General features: G+C 50.2%; 5 protein-coding genes across 5 annotated transcripts; 1 reads left to right on the forward strand and 4 right to left on the reverse strand.

The window, feature by feature from the left end:
* Nucleotides 1–122: 122 nt before the first annotated feature.
* Nucleotides 123–1,403, reverse strand: PFICI_04913 (uncharacterized protein; the record flags this gene model as incomplete). The annotated part of the gene is made up of 4 exons (XM_007833494.1): nt 123–361; nt 435–1,036; nt 1,214–1,288; nt 1,387–1,403. 4 exons carry the CDS (start codon nt 1,401–1,403, stop codon nt 123–125), a joined length of 933 nt encoding a protein of 310 aa, XP_007831685.1.
* A 1,634-nt stretch (nt 1,404–3,037) lies between these two features.
* Nucleotides 3,038–5,015, reverse strand: PFICI_04914 (uncharacterized protein; the record flags this gene model as incomplete). Its single annotated transcript, XM_007833495.1, has 4 exons — nt 3,038–3,688; nt 3,756–3,858; nt 3,912–4,625; nt 4,693–5,015. 4 exons carry the CDS (start codon nt 5,013–5,015, stop codon nt 3,038–3,040), a joined length of 1,791 nt encoding a protein of 596 aa, XP_007831686.1.
* A 3,292-nt stretch (nt 5,016–8,307) lies between these two features.
* Nucleotides 8,308–9,360, reverse strand: PFICI_04915 (uncharacterized protein; the record flags this gene model as incomplete). The annotated part of the gene is made up of 2 exons (XM_007833496.1): nt 8,308–9,020; nt 9,078–9,360. 2 exons carry the CDS (start codon nt 9,358–9,360, stop codon nt 8,308–8,310), a joined length of 996 nt encoding a protein of 331 aa, XP_007831687.1.
* Nucleotides 9,361–11,632: 2,272 nt separating this feature from the next.
* Nucleotides 11,633–13,190, forward strand: PFICI_04916 (uncharacterized protein; the record flags this gene model as incomplete). Its single annotated transcript, XM_007833497.1, has 4 exons — nt 11,633–11,714; nt 11,767–11,823; nt 11,876–12,825; nt 12,900–13,190. The coding sequence occupies 4 exons, from the start codon at nt 11,633–11,635 to the stop codon at nt 13,188–13,190; spliced, it is 1,380 nt and encodes a 459-aa protein (XP_007831688.1).
* Nucleotides 13,191–13,367: 177 nt separating this feature from the next.
* PFICI_04917 (uncharacterized protein) lies at nt 13,368–14,336 on the reverse strand (the record flags this gene model as incomplete). Its single annotated transcript, XM_007833498.1, has 3 exons — nt 13,368–13,774; nt 13,832–14,133; nt 14,188–14,336. 3 exons carry the CDS (start codon nt 14,334–14,336, stop codon nt 13,368–13,370), a joined length of 858 nt encoding a protein of 285 aa, XP_007831689.1.
* Between the last annotated feature and the right edge of the window lie 486 nt (nt 14,337–14,822).

The raw sequence follows: 14,822 nt of genomic DNA on the forward strand, positions 1-14,822 counted from the left end.
AAAGTGATAGCACCAAGTTTGTTTTCCATCCCAGCGTTATATACAATATCCCTGCCTACGCCAAATCGCAGATGCTTTGGTAAACAAGAATTTCTGATTTAGATTATGTGGATATCTGCCATCTAAGCCTTTTCTAACACAGATTCAGGCAAGAATTTGTTCTCCAGCTTCCTCACCAGCTTGTTGGTCTGCTCCGCCAAACTGAGGGTGAGAATGGTGTGAGGTAATATCCTGGCAAGGTGCGGCAAGAAGCCCTTGTAAATGGCGAACAAGCCCTCGGTCTTGATCGTCTTGGCCAGGCAGTCAAACATGTTGGTGTACAGGTTTCCGTTTTGGTTATACATGCGCGACATGACAGTGTCTAGATTCCCTCGTGTTAGCTTTGCCTTGCCATGTAGGCACTTGGCGGAGATGCCTGTATACTAGATACTCACCAGGCGGGTGCATGACACAACAAACCACAAAGCCAGACACGGCCGAACTCGTCAAGTGAAGAGGTGCGCCCTCCTCCATGCCCAAATGCCTCTGCAGTCTCCTCTTGGCGAAAAAGTAGGTCGGGAGCTGGACACTGCTGCCAAAGCCCGTCCGGATCATGGCGGCCGTTATGCCACGGTATAAGCCCCGGACGCCCTCGGTGCTCGAGATCTGTCGCAGACCGTCGAGGGCGTTTTTGTACTTGTGTTGCGTGCCCACGGCAATGTGCTTGCTATAGCTCTGCAGTCTCGTCTTGACCAAGAAGAAGGGACTGCCGGCGGCTGCACCAATGATGCCCGATGTGGCACCGCAAAACATGTTGATGCCGAGGTTCTGTTTCGTGGAGTCCTTGAGGATGACGGAGGCGAGGGTTTGCCGCATGGGCTCGTAAAAGCCGAGACGGCAGCCATTGAGAAGGATCTGGTAGGCGTAGGCACAGCCAATGCCGCGGTAGATGCCCCGAAGACCCTCATTGCGCACAATCATGGTGACAGCCTGAAAGGGTCCCCGGTAGTGGTGTGGTTGGTGGCCCTTGGACTGAAGCTCGCCTTGCAACTGCATTCTGTCGAGCGTATACAATCAGCCATTCTGCCCCATCTCACTCCGACCTTGCTCGGCGCAAAGTATGACCCATTCACGCCGATACGCGGTCGCCAGCCTAATCACCAAGCTGGAAGAGTGTCGCATCTGCGCGGACTCTTGCCGCTGCCATTGAAAAACTCGCAATGGGATCGCATACCTGATCTTGACCGTCTCGAACGGATGGGTAGCTGTGACTGCACCGCATGCTGCGATGCCACCGGCGATGAAGGCACTGCGAGCGGGAAGTGTGTCAGCGCTTTCTTGCTCTCTTTCTCTACGTTCCAGGCCGCGGCAAAGGGCTACAGCGGCCGTGGACAGACGCTTGCTTACCCCGTGGTGGTCGACATCTTTTCCGCTTTCTACGAGCGCAGTGACGCTCAGAACGCGCTCGTTGGGAAAAATGTGCGGCAATGATGTGAAGCAATTCGTTACGGCTGAATAATTATTTTCCTTCGATGGGTTGGCACAAAGCTTCGGTGAGGTCAGGGTCGGCCGGGCAAGGGTAGCTTCGGAACTGGTTTCGCGCGTGGGAGCTCCGATCTAGCAATCGTTTCTTTGGCGCAATGTCAGGTCTTGGCACCGTTGTAAGATACTCCGGTGACTGCTGGCTTGAGATTGTTCGTAGGTTTCCCAAGAAGTGATGTGTAATGGATAACTGCCAAGAGAGAACAAGGACAGAAAAGAAACATTAATTTAATAATTTTTTAAGATTAGGCTACGCTGCAGAAATGTCCAGTGGGATGGCCAAAGTTTACTGAAATCCCATTCCCTTGGTACAGACAATTGCTTACTCTAGTGTCTCTCCAAGGTTTGCGTGTAAGCTGACCCAAAGACAGGTATTACTTGGGTGTACCTGACAGGCTGTCGCCCACTGGAGTGGAGGTGCGAGGGCTTGTGGATACATTAAGGTAAGTCCGACTTCGCTGTCTCTTGAGAGCAGTGGGGGTCCCACCCGGGCCATTAATTTCCAGGCATCTGGGTCTGCCGCATTGCTCAGATTCGGCTTTGCATGGGGTCCTCAGAGTCCCTCGGCCAGTAACCACGAATGGCGTTATATTTATTGGCAAATGCTGTCCCACGGATGGTGTGACATATTCATATGTTGTCAAGCAGATGCCAGTAGTCATACAATATCCGATGAAATATGTCATCTATTTTGCACTACATTAGCTACATTACCTGGGTACTTGGAACCCCTCTGTAGCTGACTAGCAGTACCTTCAGGTGATCTCAAGTACATAACCCACGTGTGCGCCTGATTCCCCAACTGGGGAACTCGGGGCCGTTTGGCAATATGTACCTCAAGGGAGTACGTAGGTGCAAGTGATCGATGCCGCCGCTCCCCAAATGTGGGTGTATTGCATTGGATTGGGGAAGCTGGGTGGTTCTTGGTGCGCATATGCTGGACGTTATAAGTTATGCTATTTTTCCTTGCTCGTTCCCAACCAATCTTGGCAACGTCATGCGATGCAATGTGCATATCTGCCTTGTAAATATATATGCATCTTGCTGCCGGATCAAGCATGAATATCACGAATTATGTATTTTATTCGTGGTCTGCAACGTTTTTGTTTTGGCAATTGGCCAGACAACGAATTTCTGCGTCTATATATTCAAGACTCACTTGCTGCCAGTGCTCTAGTTCGAGTGATCCGTTTCCCCCCCTTATCAGAGGTAGAGATGCTTATTAAGTCATGCTAATTGATATATGGTCGCTAATGCATGCAATGAGAGAAATCCTGGTGAATGGAAAAATCAAATGTTGGTTGACAGGCGCTTCGGACATCCCCTGTTCCCCCATCCCTTTTCAGGGGAAAAAACAAACAAACCCTAAACGCCTCTTTTGGTATTCTCTGGTGATATTAACAAGGCTTGCGATCGTCCTACTTCTGTCCTCAGACATCTCCAATGGCCAGGATTGTCATGGCCATAGAGAATAAAATGCTGTTGTTCCAAATCCGGACTCCTCGAAGATTGGGTCCTAAATCGCGTTCGATTGTACTCTTGTTGCGGCTGCATCCAAATTAACCATTGCGCCTGGTCTTGATACGTCCTGAGAGGACCGTCCCGCATCTCCGTCAAATACCCACGGCCCAGCGTCATTACGCGGCGTCAGTGGACCATCATGAACAGTAGCCCCAGCATTTGGCGGTGATGGCGTCCGTCTTGCGTCGGGTAGACCGTTGGAACTAGTAACTGCCATGGGACTGGGTCGCGGAATGGGTATTGGGGTCGAGGTTTCCGATGCTGTCGGAGCATGGTCTGCTGATGCAGGTAGGTTGTCCAGCATCATGGTGACGTCTCCGTTCTCTTCCACTGCTGAAGGGGCTTGCGAAGCTAGCTCTTCGGTAGCACCGTCAACAGTGTTGATCTGGGCGGCATCAGTAGACCGATCTGCAGGGGCATCCACAGGAGCCTCCGGTGTGTCTCTTGCATCCATGTTAACATCTTCGCCGCCAGAGTCCAGCTGCTGCCATTCCTCGTCGGGTTCCTCCACATCAGCGTCCAGGTCAGCAGCGGCCCTGCAGTTGGGACATGTGAAAATTGGATGAGAGGGGCCTATGAGTAGTTCCCGGATACATTTGTAGTGCCACGTATGACTGCAGGGTGCTACAAAGAGAGATTGACATGGCTGAGCGTTGTTAGTAGAGTGACCGGTATCGGACATGGTTCGATAAGTGGAAAAGATGAAAACTTACAGCAATAGCATTCAAACAGATGGAGCAGTCTTGTGCGTGGCCACTGCCGGCGTTAGTGTCCGTGGTTGAGGTCAAGTTTCTGAGGCGCTTGTGTGTAGCCATGCTGTCATAAATTAGTCCTTGCTGCTTGACGGGACTGGTGGGCTGAGGCCTTACTTGAAATTGTTGGGTTTACTTTGCCAGCCTCTGTTCAGCTCAATCCTCATCTTGACACACCGAAAGATCATCTCCTCTCCTCCCCTAAAATCAATACCAAGCTGCACAATATCTCCATCATTAACGGGGAACGGTTTGGACTCGTTGCCCGGCGGTGATAGTCGGACATGGTTTAGAAACGTTCCGGATGAACTCTTAACATCTTTGATATACCACTTGCCATCCTCGTGCCAGAATTCGCAATGCCGCCGACTGACGACCTTGCTCTTGAATCCGACGGGAGCTGCCGAAGGTATGTTGGCAGGCACTATTTGCTGTTGCTCTCTCTCGGAGTAGCGGCCGACTTTGATGCTTTCCTTTCCTGTTGGTAATGTCCGCGAGATGGGAGTAAAGGAGAGCGACTGCCGCGTCGACCTGGGATCGTAGTGGGCTGAGAAGCGGATGGAGGGTAGTACTTCTGTGGACAAGTCGCCTGTGGTGGCCGATCGTGCCCGCGCCATGTCTGCAGCAGCAGCAGCACTCGACGATTGAGCCTGGTTGTCCTGACTTTCAGCGGTGGCGCCCTGACGATCCTCCTCGGTACCGGTCTTGTGCTTCTTGCCGCGGCCAGAGTCTGAATCTGAATTTGGTTCAGGCTGTGAATCCTGGCTGGAGTCGCGACCAGGCTGCGCGTTCTGTGCTGACGTGGTTTTGCGATTTCGGTCTTTGGAAGTACTGATGTGGAAAGTTAGAAGGCTGCCTCGCCTGTTTTTGGGGGAGAATGGATAATTCTTGAGCGTACCTGGGTGGATCACCGGACTGGCGTGCACGTCGTCGTCCACTGGTAACACTAAGAGCAGAGTGGGTAGCTCGCGTGAGTGGCGTGTGCTGAGTGGCACTGGCACTCGTACTGGAACTAGGACTTCCAGAGGCGGCCGACGCACTAGGCTGGGTGCTGATACCACTATCGCGCGACAATAGATGCGTCTGCGTATAACTGCGCAGATAACTCAAACCTCTCAATCTGCTGCCCCTAGAACTGACTGCAGAGGGTGACGATGAGGCGGCGTCGGTGGTTGGCGACAAGAGGCCTGTGGTTGACGGGGGCGCCGGTTGCGTAAACATTTGATGAGCTTATGCTGGTAGCCCTTGGTGGTAGTGGTGGTGGAGACGGGGGTGTCCCGGGTATTGGCGGACGAGTCGAACTGCTAAAGGGTGCCCCGGTGGGAACGGGCGACTCTAATGAAAACGGCCTGTTACCTATGGCTGGGCTGGGCTGGGCTCTGGACTGTGGGCTGGGATTGATTGTTATGATTTGTATGGTGTCGACAAAGTTTTTGCGACAGACAGTGCGGTCAGCCAGCCAACGAAGACGCCTCTGGGTTTGTATCCGTTTCTTGCTTGTTTGTGGTATTAGGGAGGTGCGTTTGAAAATGGTCTGTTCAAAGTCGAATTCCAATAAGTTGGGCTGATTCCTGATGCAGAGAAATCAAAAGTAGTAGTCGAATCGTAATGCTTGGTGACGGTAACCCGCAGGCACTTATGGTCAGTCTGTCCACGGGGCCAGGCGAAATGGAAGGATGCGCTTCCACGCGCGCGTGAGAGATCAGAATGCCTGCTGCTGAGTGAGTGCGCTCAAGAACAGCCAGTGAGCTGAGCCTCAAAAAAGGTCCCCCGGATGCCGATCTCAGACTTGTTCCCGCACTCTGCCGATTTTCTATTTTCTTTTCCTCCCTCCTCGTCCCGTCAGACTGAGCGCTGTCAAGGCAATCAAAGAAAAACCAAAATATGCCGACGCCAAAAAAGAAAAAAAAAAACCTGGCAACAGCCGGTTACCGAACGGTGGGGATCAACGTCAGTAAGTAAGCAGGTGCGTCCCTGGCGACAGGGAGTGAGACCGCGTGGTGTGAGAATCGAAGCCAGCGACTTCAACAATGTACAATGTGAATATGCACTGTAAGTGGTAGCAACAGGAGGAACGACAGTGACAAGTTGCCAGTCAGTTGCCCTCGTCTGTTTGCGTTCGTTCGAGTTCAAAATGGAATTGAGAGGGAAAAACAAGAGAAGAATTAACAAAATTAACCAAAGAAGGTTTTCTGGGCCGTCTGGCTAGAGAAAAGCTGCAAGGCAGGTCATGTCCTTGATTTATTATTTTATTACGAGGGACGTGGATGAGAAATACCGGGGACTCGCCCACTGATAGTACAAGCAGGAAGCTGAGGCCTGTCAAGTCCTTCCTGTCGGTGCATGCATCCCATCCCATCCCCATCATCCCATACCTCTTTTTTTTTTTTTTTTACCTTACATTAGCTACGTACTACATACAATTGATTGCAAGCCGTTGGACTTTTGGGTCTAGAATCAGATGGGGGGTGACGCCACTTTGCAGCCAATCCCATGATGGTTCCAAGATATGTAGCGGTAGGGAGTACATAGTAGAGGTGGTAGTAAAAGTAGTAGTGTTATTATGTATGTATGTACTATCTTCACCGTTCGGTCAATGTTCTCCATCTCCTCCCATCCAGCCCATATCTCCTGATCCGATCCGAGCATCTTTCCCCTCTCCTGCCCTTCACAACCACCCCGGTCGACCCTGTTCTTTTGTCCTTCTCGTCACTGGGCACACATATGCAGTCAGAAGCACGCATGACTTTTTCCTTTCTCCTCCTCTTCGATCTTCCAAAATGGTACCACACGACCTCGGTCCCAATGAAGAAACATGAACCCAGGAGGGTAGGGGGGAGGGCGTCTTGCTTGACGCAAGTTTAAAGTCCGCCTCCTGTTCGGACAAGACCTAGTCCAAAGTTTGCTATTCTACAAACCTTTCTCACTGCCCACGGTCGGTCGGGTCTTGCCATTCGACGGCGCCGGAGCCGATATTTGGGGTTGGCCCGCCGCATGCCCAATGAATTTCATTTGACGTTTCTATTTGGCCCTCCATCAGAGGGCAACGTAAGAAGACAATTTGCTCTGCAAGTTATCAACGACCATTGGATTTCAGTACATAGTCGGTTGCTTTGCAGCTACTCCTATTTGCTGAAGCGACCTACACTATTGGCTGCTTTAAATTCATAGACTGGATCATTTTCCAGCTACCAAAGGAAAAGGTCCAAGGTAGTACTTTGTACCGTAGCGATAGTAATAATGCAACGGCCCAGATTCCAGAAGCTCATCTTGAGTCGCCAAATCAGCGCCCAGGCGCAACTTCACCTCAGCTCAGCTTAGCTTAGCTTCCTTTCAAGCTCAGGGGCCTCGAACGAAACAGCTGACGGGTTCCTGGTCAGGCAATTGATGAACGTCCCCATGTCAGTCATGTCACGCACCATCTCCAAGATAGCGCTAGAGCGATCAGAGATAACCATTTTCTTCCCCTATCGTGTTACTTGGTTGAAGACTCCAAGAGGGACAAGTTTGACAATTCTTTCTTTGCGCTGAATCGTGATACTTTGTGTCGCCTCCCGATGGTGTTGAAATCTCAAGGTTTTGGGGAGCTGCCGGCCCCAATCTTAGGAGCACTAAGAGACGGCCGTTTCCCATGCGATCGTGGCCCGCTCTTGCTGCGCCAAGACGCCGTAACTATTCCTGAATCCTGGCTGTACTCTTGTAAGCTGGTCAGCTTACTCGGCTGCCAAAACACAATCGCCGCCATTCCAATGCATACCTTCGGATTTTGGGCCCCTCTTCACCATTGAGCTTGCGTATTGGCTCGTTTCGACTCGAGAATAAAAGAGTAAAGTTTCACTTGCAGTGGCTTGAAGATTCAACCTTCCAAGATTGGTCACATCAGCTCAGAAGTGCACCTGGGGCGCTCTTCCTAGACAGGCACAAGCCAATCCACCCCCAAACACACACATCTCGATATAGAGCCAGCCAGCCATGCATGTGTGCGGCACACTTAGTTGCTCCCCTACTACTGCAAATACCGTACACTGCTCACCGATCGATCTACTGTGCACCTCCCTACATTAGTATCGCTGTGGGGTATCAAGGTATAGGCCGTAGTGGTGATCAATCCTGACATGTTGCTAATAAAAGTGAGTATATCTGCAGCGCTAAAGATCTGAAACACCAACGGCGGCTGAAGATCCCCTCCTCTAGATTTAACCCGCATTACATAAGGCTGATCCTGCCAGCTCTTTTTTTGGTGTTTAGTTACTCATCACCAAAGTCAAATTCTTGGCATGACAAAGGTCCTGCACGTGCTGAATTGACTAGTTTGCTAATCTTCGCGGTACCTATTCCATTGCTGAACATGTGGGTGGGAGCAAAGCATGGTGAGTAGCAATCTGAAATGAGATGCCATTCTGATTCGCAGATAGTCACGTATTGAGCCCGGCCACTGGAGATGGGCGCTCTCTCCCAAGACTGGTTATCCAATTTTTGTTTTTCAAACAATCCGTGTATAATCGTTCTTCTTCTAGGATGGGTATTTTGCAGCTATCCTATCATATTCATCCTGCGTCAACGGCGTGACACTGCCATGCTTGAGTCCAGTTGGGAAACCGGATACGCTGTCGTCTGAATAACCTCCATCCGTGATGCTCGTCGTCTTGAGCGGTACGTACTCGGTATAGTTGTCCAGCCACAGATGGTACAGCCCAGGCGTCGAGTTATCCTCGAAACTCAAAGGGCCTTCGCGCGGACTGTCCGTCGTCACATAGCCGCCAACCCGCGTCCAGGTTCCAAACAGACCCTCTGTAGTCGTCTCTTCATAGACCTGCAACGTCGTCTCATTCTTCAAGAACCTAGCGTAGCTGCCCGACGTGCCCAGATACTGGAATTCCTGGTCAATCAGCGGAGTGTCGTCGAGGGCCACGTAGTCGGCGGGCGAGCTAAACGTCACAAAGTCCGTCGTTGTCGCGTACCGGATCTTGTCGAGCGTGGCCGTGCCCGTGTGGCCCGCGTCGTCGGCAGAGTAGTGTCTCGAGGACCAAAAGACATAGTACTGCGACGTGGCATCGTCCCAGACGGCCGACGGCGCCCACACCATGCCCGCCGTATCGGCCTCGATGGTGACGAGGCTCGATGCTGACCAGGTGACTAGATCGCTTGAGCTCCAGACGACGATCCCGCGAGACCCCGTGCGTGTTGCCGCATCCCATGAAAATCCGGAAGCATTGATGTCGAGATCTGAAAATACGACTTTAGCATGCATGCCATTAAAATGCCATCAGACATGAAGCCTACCAGTTGCCAACAAGTAATAATCCGACCTTGCCGTGTTTGTTGCAAGAAATATATCCCGTACTGCCTGCGTGCCTACCGTGGAAGCAAGAACCGGACTTCCGTCATTCAGAAACCGAAAGCTGTAGGCATTGTTGCCGTTTGAAAGATATTGCTGAACCTGAGGTGTAGCATCGGTAAAAGTCGACACCAGGTAACCGACATAGGTTGTATCCCTTCTCGAAACCGGAGTGGCTTCAACTGAAGCAGCGAGAAGGGCTGCGGATAGTAGGGAGATTGCTCGCATCGTGGAGAAAAGGTCTATGAGAGTCAAATACGCAAGGCAACCTCGAGCTTTGAGGGTGTTTGCCTGCGCTTTATACTCGATGTCTTGGACTGACGGAAATCATGTTTACTGGGCTTTCCGGCCCGAGTACAGAAAAAGGTACCCCCGGCGCACTGCATTAGATCATCCGCAGCACGCTGTGATACGTCTTGAGATATACAAGCAAATACATTTGATTGGAGCGCATCACGATGGGTTTGCGCGTATAAAGGCCTTCATCTGCCGGAACCACAGCAGCGCGCTATTGTGTAGCATTCGAAATGCACCAATGACAGCCTTTGCATGGGTTTGCGTGACACAAAAAGAGGACGACTACTCCAGGGATATTTCCCCAAAAAGAGAATGCGGGGACCCCAGACGGTGGAAATAGTTTCCGTCGGCCTCCGCCAGCTACACATATAGCTTATAATGTTGTATACATTTCATACGTCGCTTTATGGAGTGCTTTCAGGCACGTGGGATGATGTCAGAGGAGGACAGACAATTTGCCGGGATGCCTTTTTATACTACGCCACGAGAAGACAAAGAATAGGCAATTATGCTACTGGCGTTGCTCAACAAGAGTCATGATTTTCATGTGCTAGGAAACAGCGACAGCCCTGGATAACGCATCGATTGAGCTTAGATGATATTAAATTCCACCAGCTGTCGCATGTGAGGCATATTAGTCTACGGCTTGAAGGATCGGGTATTCTGCTCTTCCCTCTCAAGTCGCCAGCCTCATGCTTCTCTACCTTGGATGCGATAACGTCTCTTTCTGTATTTCAAGTCAGCGGAATGAATCCCTCATCACCTTCATTCTCTGTCATGCTCTCTGTCGAAGCCCGTTGCTGGCCCGCGAAACTTGGCGTATCGGTGGTTGGGCTGTCCGCGCGTGTGAGACACCCCAAGATGCCAAATTTATGGAATGGGCTTTTTGATCTGGTCATCAAACGCAGTGCTTGTAGCAGCATCACTTGGCCGTTCTTTGCTACATCGCTCTTTTCAGTTTCTTGTGGTAGTGAGGGATGAATGTTCGACAACTATCTCAAGCCAGATGAGAACGAAAAAAAGGGTTGATTGTTCACAGATATGAAAGTCTGTTTTGGGCTGGCTCTCGATGAACAACTCCTTTTCTACCTTTTAAAATGAGTAGTACAAGTCTAGTGTCCCTGTGCGACCTTGTGTGTCGTCCAATAGCCTGCTGTAAATAGCAAAGATCTTTCAACTCGCGAAATGTATTCACTGAATTGATAGGAAATCCGTCATCAAATCACACTTGTTCCATCGTCTTTTGTTTGTCGTCAAAACGTCATGATTTCGTTGTGCGGCTCACAGCAGCCCGTGAATACCTAGTAGGTGTTTTTGGTGGAGGTCGTGATAACATTTGCGCGCATCCGCAAACATTCAAGGTTATTTTAGACCTTAAGAATTTAAAAGGAGTAAAGACTATCGTAGCCGCTGGCCTGGATCGCCCGGCAACTTTTTTTTTTCGTATCCCCAGATCTCAGAGCGAGCGGTACGCTGACTTCTCTCCGCAAGACCCCACCGCCAGGCCATCTTGGTCTCCGGAGCGGGCTGTGCTTGTTCGCCAAGTCAACTAGCTCCTGGCTAGCATATTTCCAAGACCCTTGGGGGAATGAAGATATGTTCAAGTTATAAGATCATCATGCCGTGATCTTGAGCTGTCTGATCCATCTCAAGGAGGGAGGAAATGCGAGCTTCGTATGATCTTGGGCGGATGCAAAGGGAGTTCAAATATGGTGGTGACATTGCAAGGCGATGAGACGACGTCGCCTTGCGCCAAGCCATGAGTTTGACCTCGTACAAGTCAACCAAATTCCAAACTCTTGGCCTTTCTTGGCTTACCCTGAGCCTGCGCGTCTGCCCCCTTTCTTCTAGATGTTTTGTCAAATTGCAATACATTTTCCAAGAAATGCCAAGCACTTCGTTATGAATTCCGAATCACCTATCCACTTTCCGTCCCCTCGCAGATCGTATTGGTGTGCTTTCCCTAAATAACCTGTTAATTCAAAAAGTAATTGGCCTAGAAATGGAACATGGGTCCTCTTTTTGGTCTTTCGTTTTGTTGCCTCAATCCCTCTCAGTGCTTTAAAAGCGTTCGTGAATAGGTTTCTGCTTCGAATACTCCTGTTCAAGCGAGTTGCATCTTTCCCTAGCCAGGCCAAGGCTATCGATTATACCACCAGTCACCAGGGACACTTGCCAAGATTATGTGCAGGTAGCCGTTACAATGAGATATACTTTAGTATTTGGTCTGCTCCAGACCCTGGCGTATCAAGTCTCGGCCGTCGACTTGGACATTACCCAGCCAGGTGAGCTCGACGCCATTCGTCTAATGGTTTGCTTGAGCTAATATCATACCAGACTCTGTCAAAGAAGCTGCCGCTACGATTGCTTGGGGTCTAGTAAAATATTACACAGGTATTTGCAGGTCTTCTCGCTCATTAAAGACGTCTCGACTGACACAAGGAAGGAAACAACACTGGAGATGTGCCAGGCAATCTTCCTGATCCATACTATTGGTGGCAATGCGGTGCCATGTTTGGTTCATTACTGGACTACTGGTCATATACTGGAGATGATTCCTATAATAACATCACATACCAAGCCATGTGGCATCAAAGAGGAGATGACTACGACTACATGCCAGACAACCAGACCAGATCGCTAGGAAACGACGACCAAGGCTTCTGGGCATTGACTGCCATGTCGGCAGCCGAACTCAACTTTACTAACCCGCCAGACGACGAGCCTGGTTGGCTGGGTTTGACCCAGGCCGTGTTCAACGAGTACGTTGAACGATGGAACGAAGCCACCGATACTTGCGGTGGAGGCCTAAGGTGGCAAATTTTCACTTTCAACAATGGATACAATTACAAAAACTCCATCTCCAACGGATGTTTCTTCAATATTGCCTCGCGGCTGGCACGCTACACTGGCAACGACACGTACAGGGAATGGGCCGACAAGATTTTCGACTGGGAGCTCAACGTTGGATTTATCTCAGATACCTGGGAGGTCCGCGATGGTGCTGGCAATGCAGGAGAGGCCAACTGTACTGAAATCAACGGAGCCCTGTTCTCGTACAATGCGGGCATCTTTTTGCACGGAGCAGCCTACATGTACAACCTGACCGAGACGGACACGTGGAAAACCCGGGTCGAGTCGTTGACCAACAGTATTGCAACCACCTTCTTTACCGACGGCATCATGTGGGAGCTGCCGTGCGAGGCGACGGCCACGTCCTGTAACAATGATCAGCGCATGTTCAAGGGCTTCCTGTCGCGATGGATGGCTGGAGCGGCCAAGCTCGCTCCGACTGTCTACGATACCATTATGCCGCTGCTGCAGACGACGGCGGTTGCTGCAGCAGAGCATTGCGTGAGTCACACTTCGGGATTCAAAGGCCACGCAGGAACAGCCGTAAGTCATGCCCTAAACTCAGCATATCCAAAGGAGTGCCTATCATGAAATGATATTAACACGATATTATCTAGTGTACCTTTAGTTGGTACGACGATTCGACATATGAGGACAGTACTGGTGTGGGAGAGCAGATGAATGCCATGTCCGTCATATATGCCATGCTGGTTGATGACGCCATCACGCCATACACAACGACAACGGGTGGATCGTCGTCAAGTAACGTTGACGGTGGCACGAGTGCCTCGACTAAATATCAGTACCTCAGAGATATCACAACGGCAGACAAGGTCGGTGCCGGATTTGTGACGACCATCATCATGGCCTGTCTGGTCGCAGCCTTGGTTTTTATGAATTTAGACTAGGAGTTATTTGTTTTGCAAGTCTAAATATGAATCGTTTTGCTCTTTTGCCATTGCTTTTCAAGATGACCAAATGATTAACGGCAACCATCCGCATATTCAATCGCAAATCATCGGTAAATTTTAATGGCTCGATTCTATATTGAATCTGGTGAGTTAATCTATAAAGTTGACTTGAAACTAAGCAAAGCCCTGTATCACTTCTTCAAACATCTTCGCAATCAATGCATGCACCTGCGTGACAGGGTGATACGAGTCGAAAAATACATGTCGCTCTGGATCGCTGCATAAATGACGCGGAACGCCTTCGCTGGTATAAACGCCCACCAAGCAAGCGGTCGGAGGATCAACGTATGCCGCATCTATGCCGTATGCGGATGGCTGGGCTGTGATATTGCGGAAAAGCTGCCGTACATCGACGAAACCAGTTTTTGCATCAGCAGAGTATGCAGCTGCAATGTCGATTAGCCCAGTACTGAGGTCGTCGTCGTAGGCTTGTACACTGGGAATATTGTAGTCTGAAGAGTTGTATGTGGCTGGAAACGTGGTAATCTCATTGTAGTTTGCCAATATGAAGTTCCTGGCGCCTAGATTCATGTCAGAACGCATTGTCCTCTTTTGTATACTAGCAGGCTCACACTTACCGGCACGGTACAGTCGGTCAATGTCTTCACTGACGATGCTGGAGATTTGTGCACCAGTAATGGTAGTATTAAAGAGAATATCATTGGCGCCGATCCAATGCACAAAAACATCGCCTGGCCTGGGTGCATCCCACGAAAGGAATGAGTCGACTTGATCCTTGGTAGATGGGACGGGAATCGTGGAAGAAGCTCCCGTGCCGCCCGCGACAAAAGAATTGTCAGCGGTCGCACCGCCGGCTGCAAGGTTGGTGAGCTCAAGACCGAGATCTCCAGCAACTATGTCGTTCCATTTTGGGCCATTTCTTATTTATAAGTCAGAAAATGCTAACATGTGTCGTCGAGCTGTTTATACATACGAGAAAGAGTGCCCGTAATATGCTGGGTCAGCGGGCCACGTCCCATTGCTCGCTACCCAAGAGCCATTGCCATTGTCGCTGAAGCTGTCCCCAAACACGATCAATCGCGAAAGGTGGGTGATTCCACGGGCGTAGGTGTCGATCCGCATTATGTTGATTTGGGTACTCACAACACAGGCGGACTTGGTATTCTGCTAGCTTGGTTCTGCCGCGACACTCAAATTCCGGCTTCGATCAATGATTCGAATTGCTGATTGATGCTAGAAGGATAGTTTGAGTGCACGGCACAATACTCGCAGTCTACTGTCATTAATATCCCTCGCTGCGAGATGGAGATGCGCGGAGATTTTAGAGTTTCCGTTCCCGATGCAATCAGGGGGCGCTCGCAGCTGCTTGCAGGCATTTACTCCAAGGGGTGACTGGGGGTGGTGATCTTGTACATAGTAAGCCCTACGTCTCTAGCGCAGCATTCATTATGTACGGATGCCCAGAGGGCAAACTGTTGAAAAACCAAGATTTGGATAAAATTACTCTATTTACAGTAGTAAAAATCTACCCCCCTTTGTCTTTCCCCGCCTTTTGGGATTTTTCAACAAAAAAGAAAAATAGAGAAAACCAAAAAAAAAAAAAAAAAG

The sequence above is a fragment of the Pestalotiopsis fici genome (genome assembly GCF_000516985.1).
Source record: "Pestalotiopsis fici W106-1 unplaced genomic scaffold PFICI_Scf_3, whole genome shotgun sequence".
Classification (NCBI taxonomy): domain Eukaryota; kingdom Fungi; phylum Ascomycota; class Sordariomycetes; order Amphisphaeriales; family Sporocadaceae; genus Pestalotiopsis; species Pestalotiopsis fici.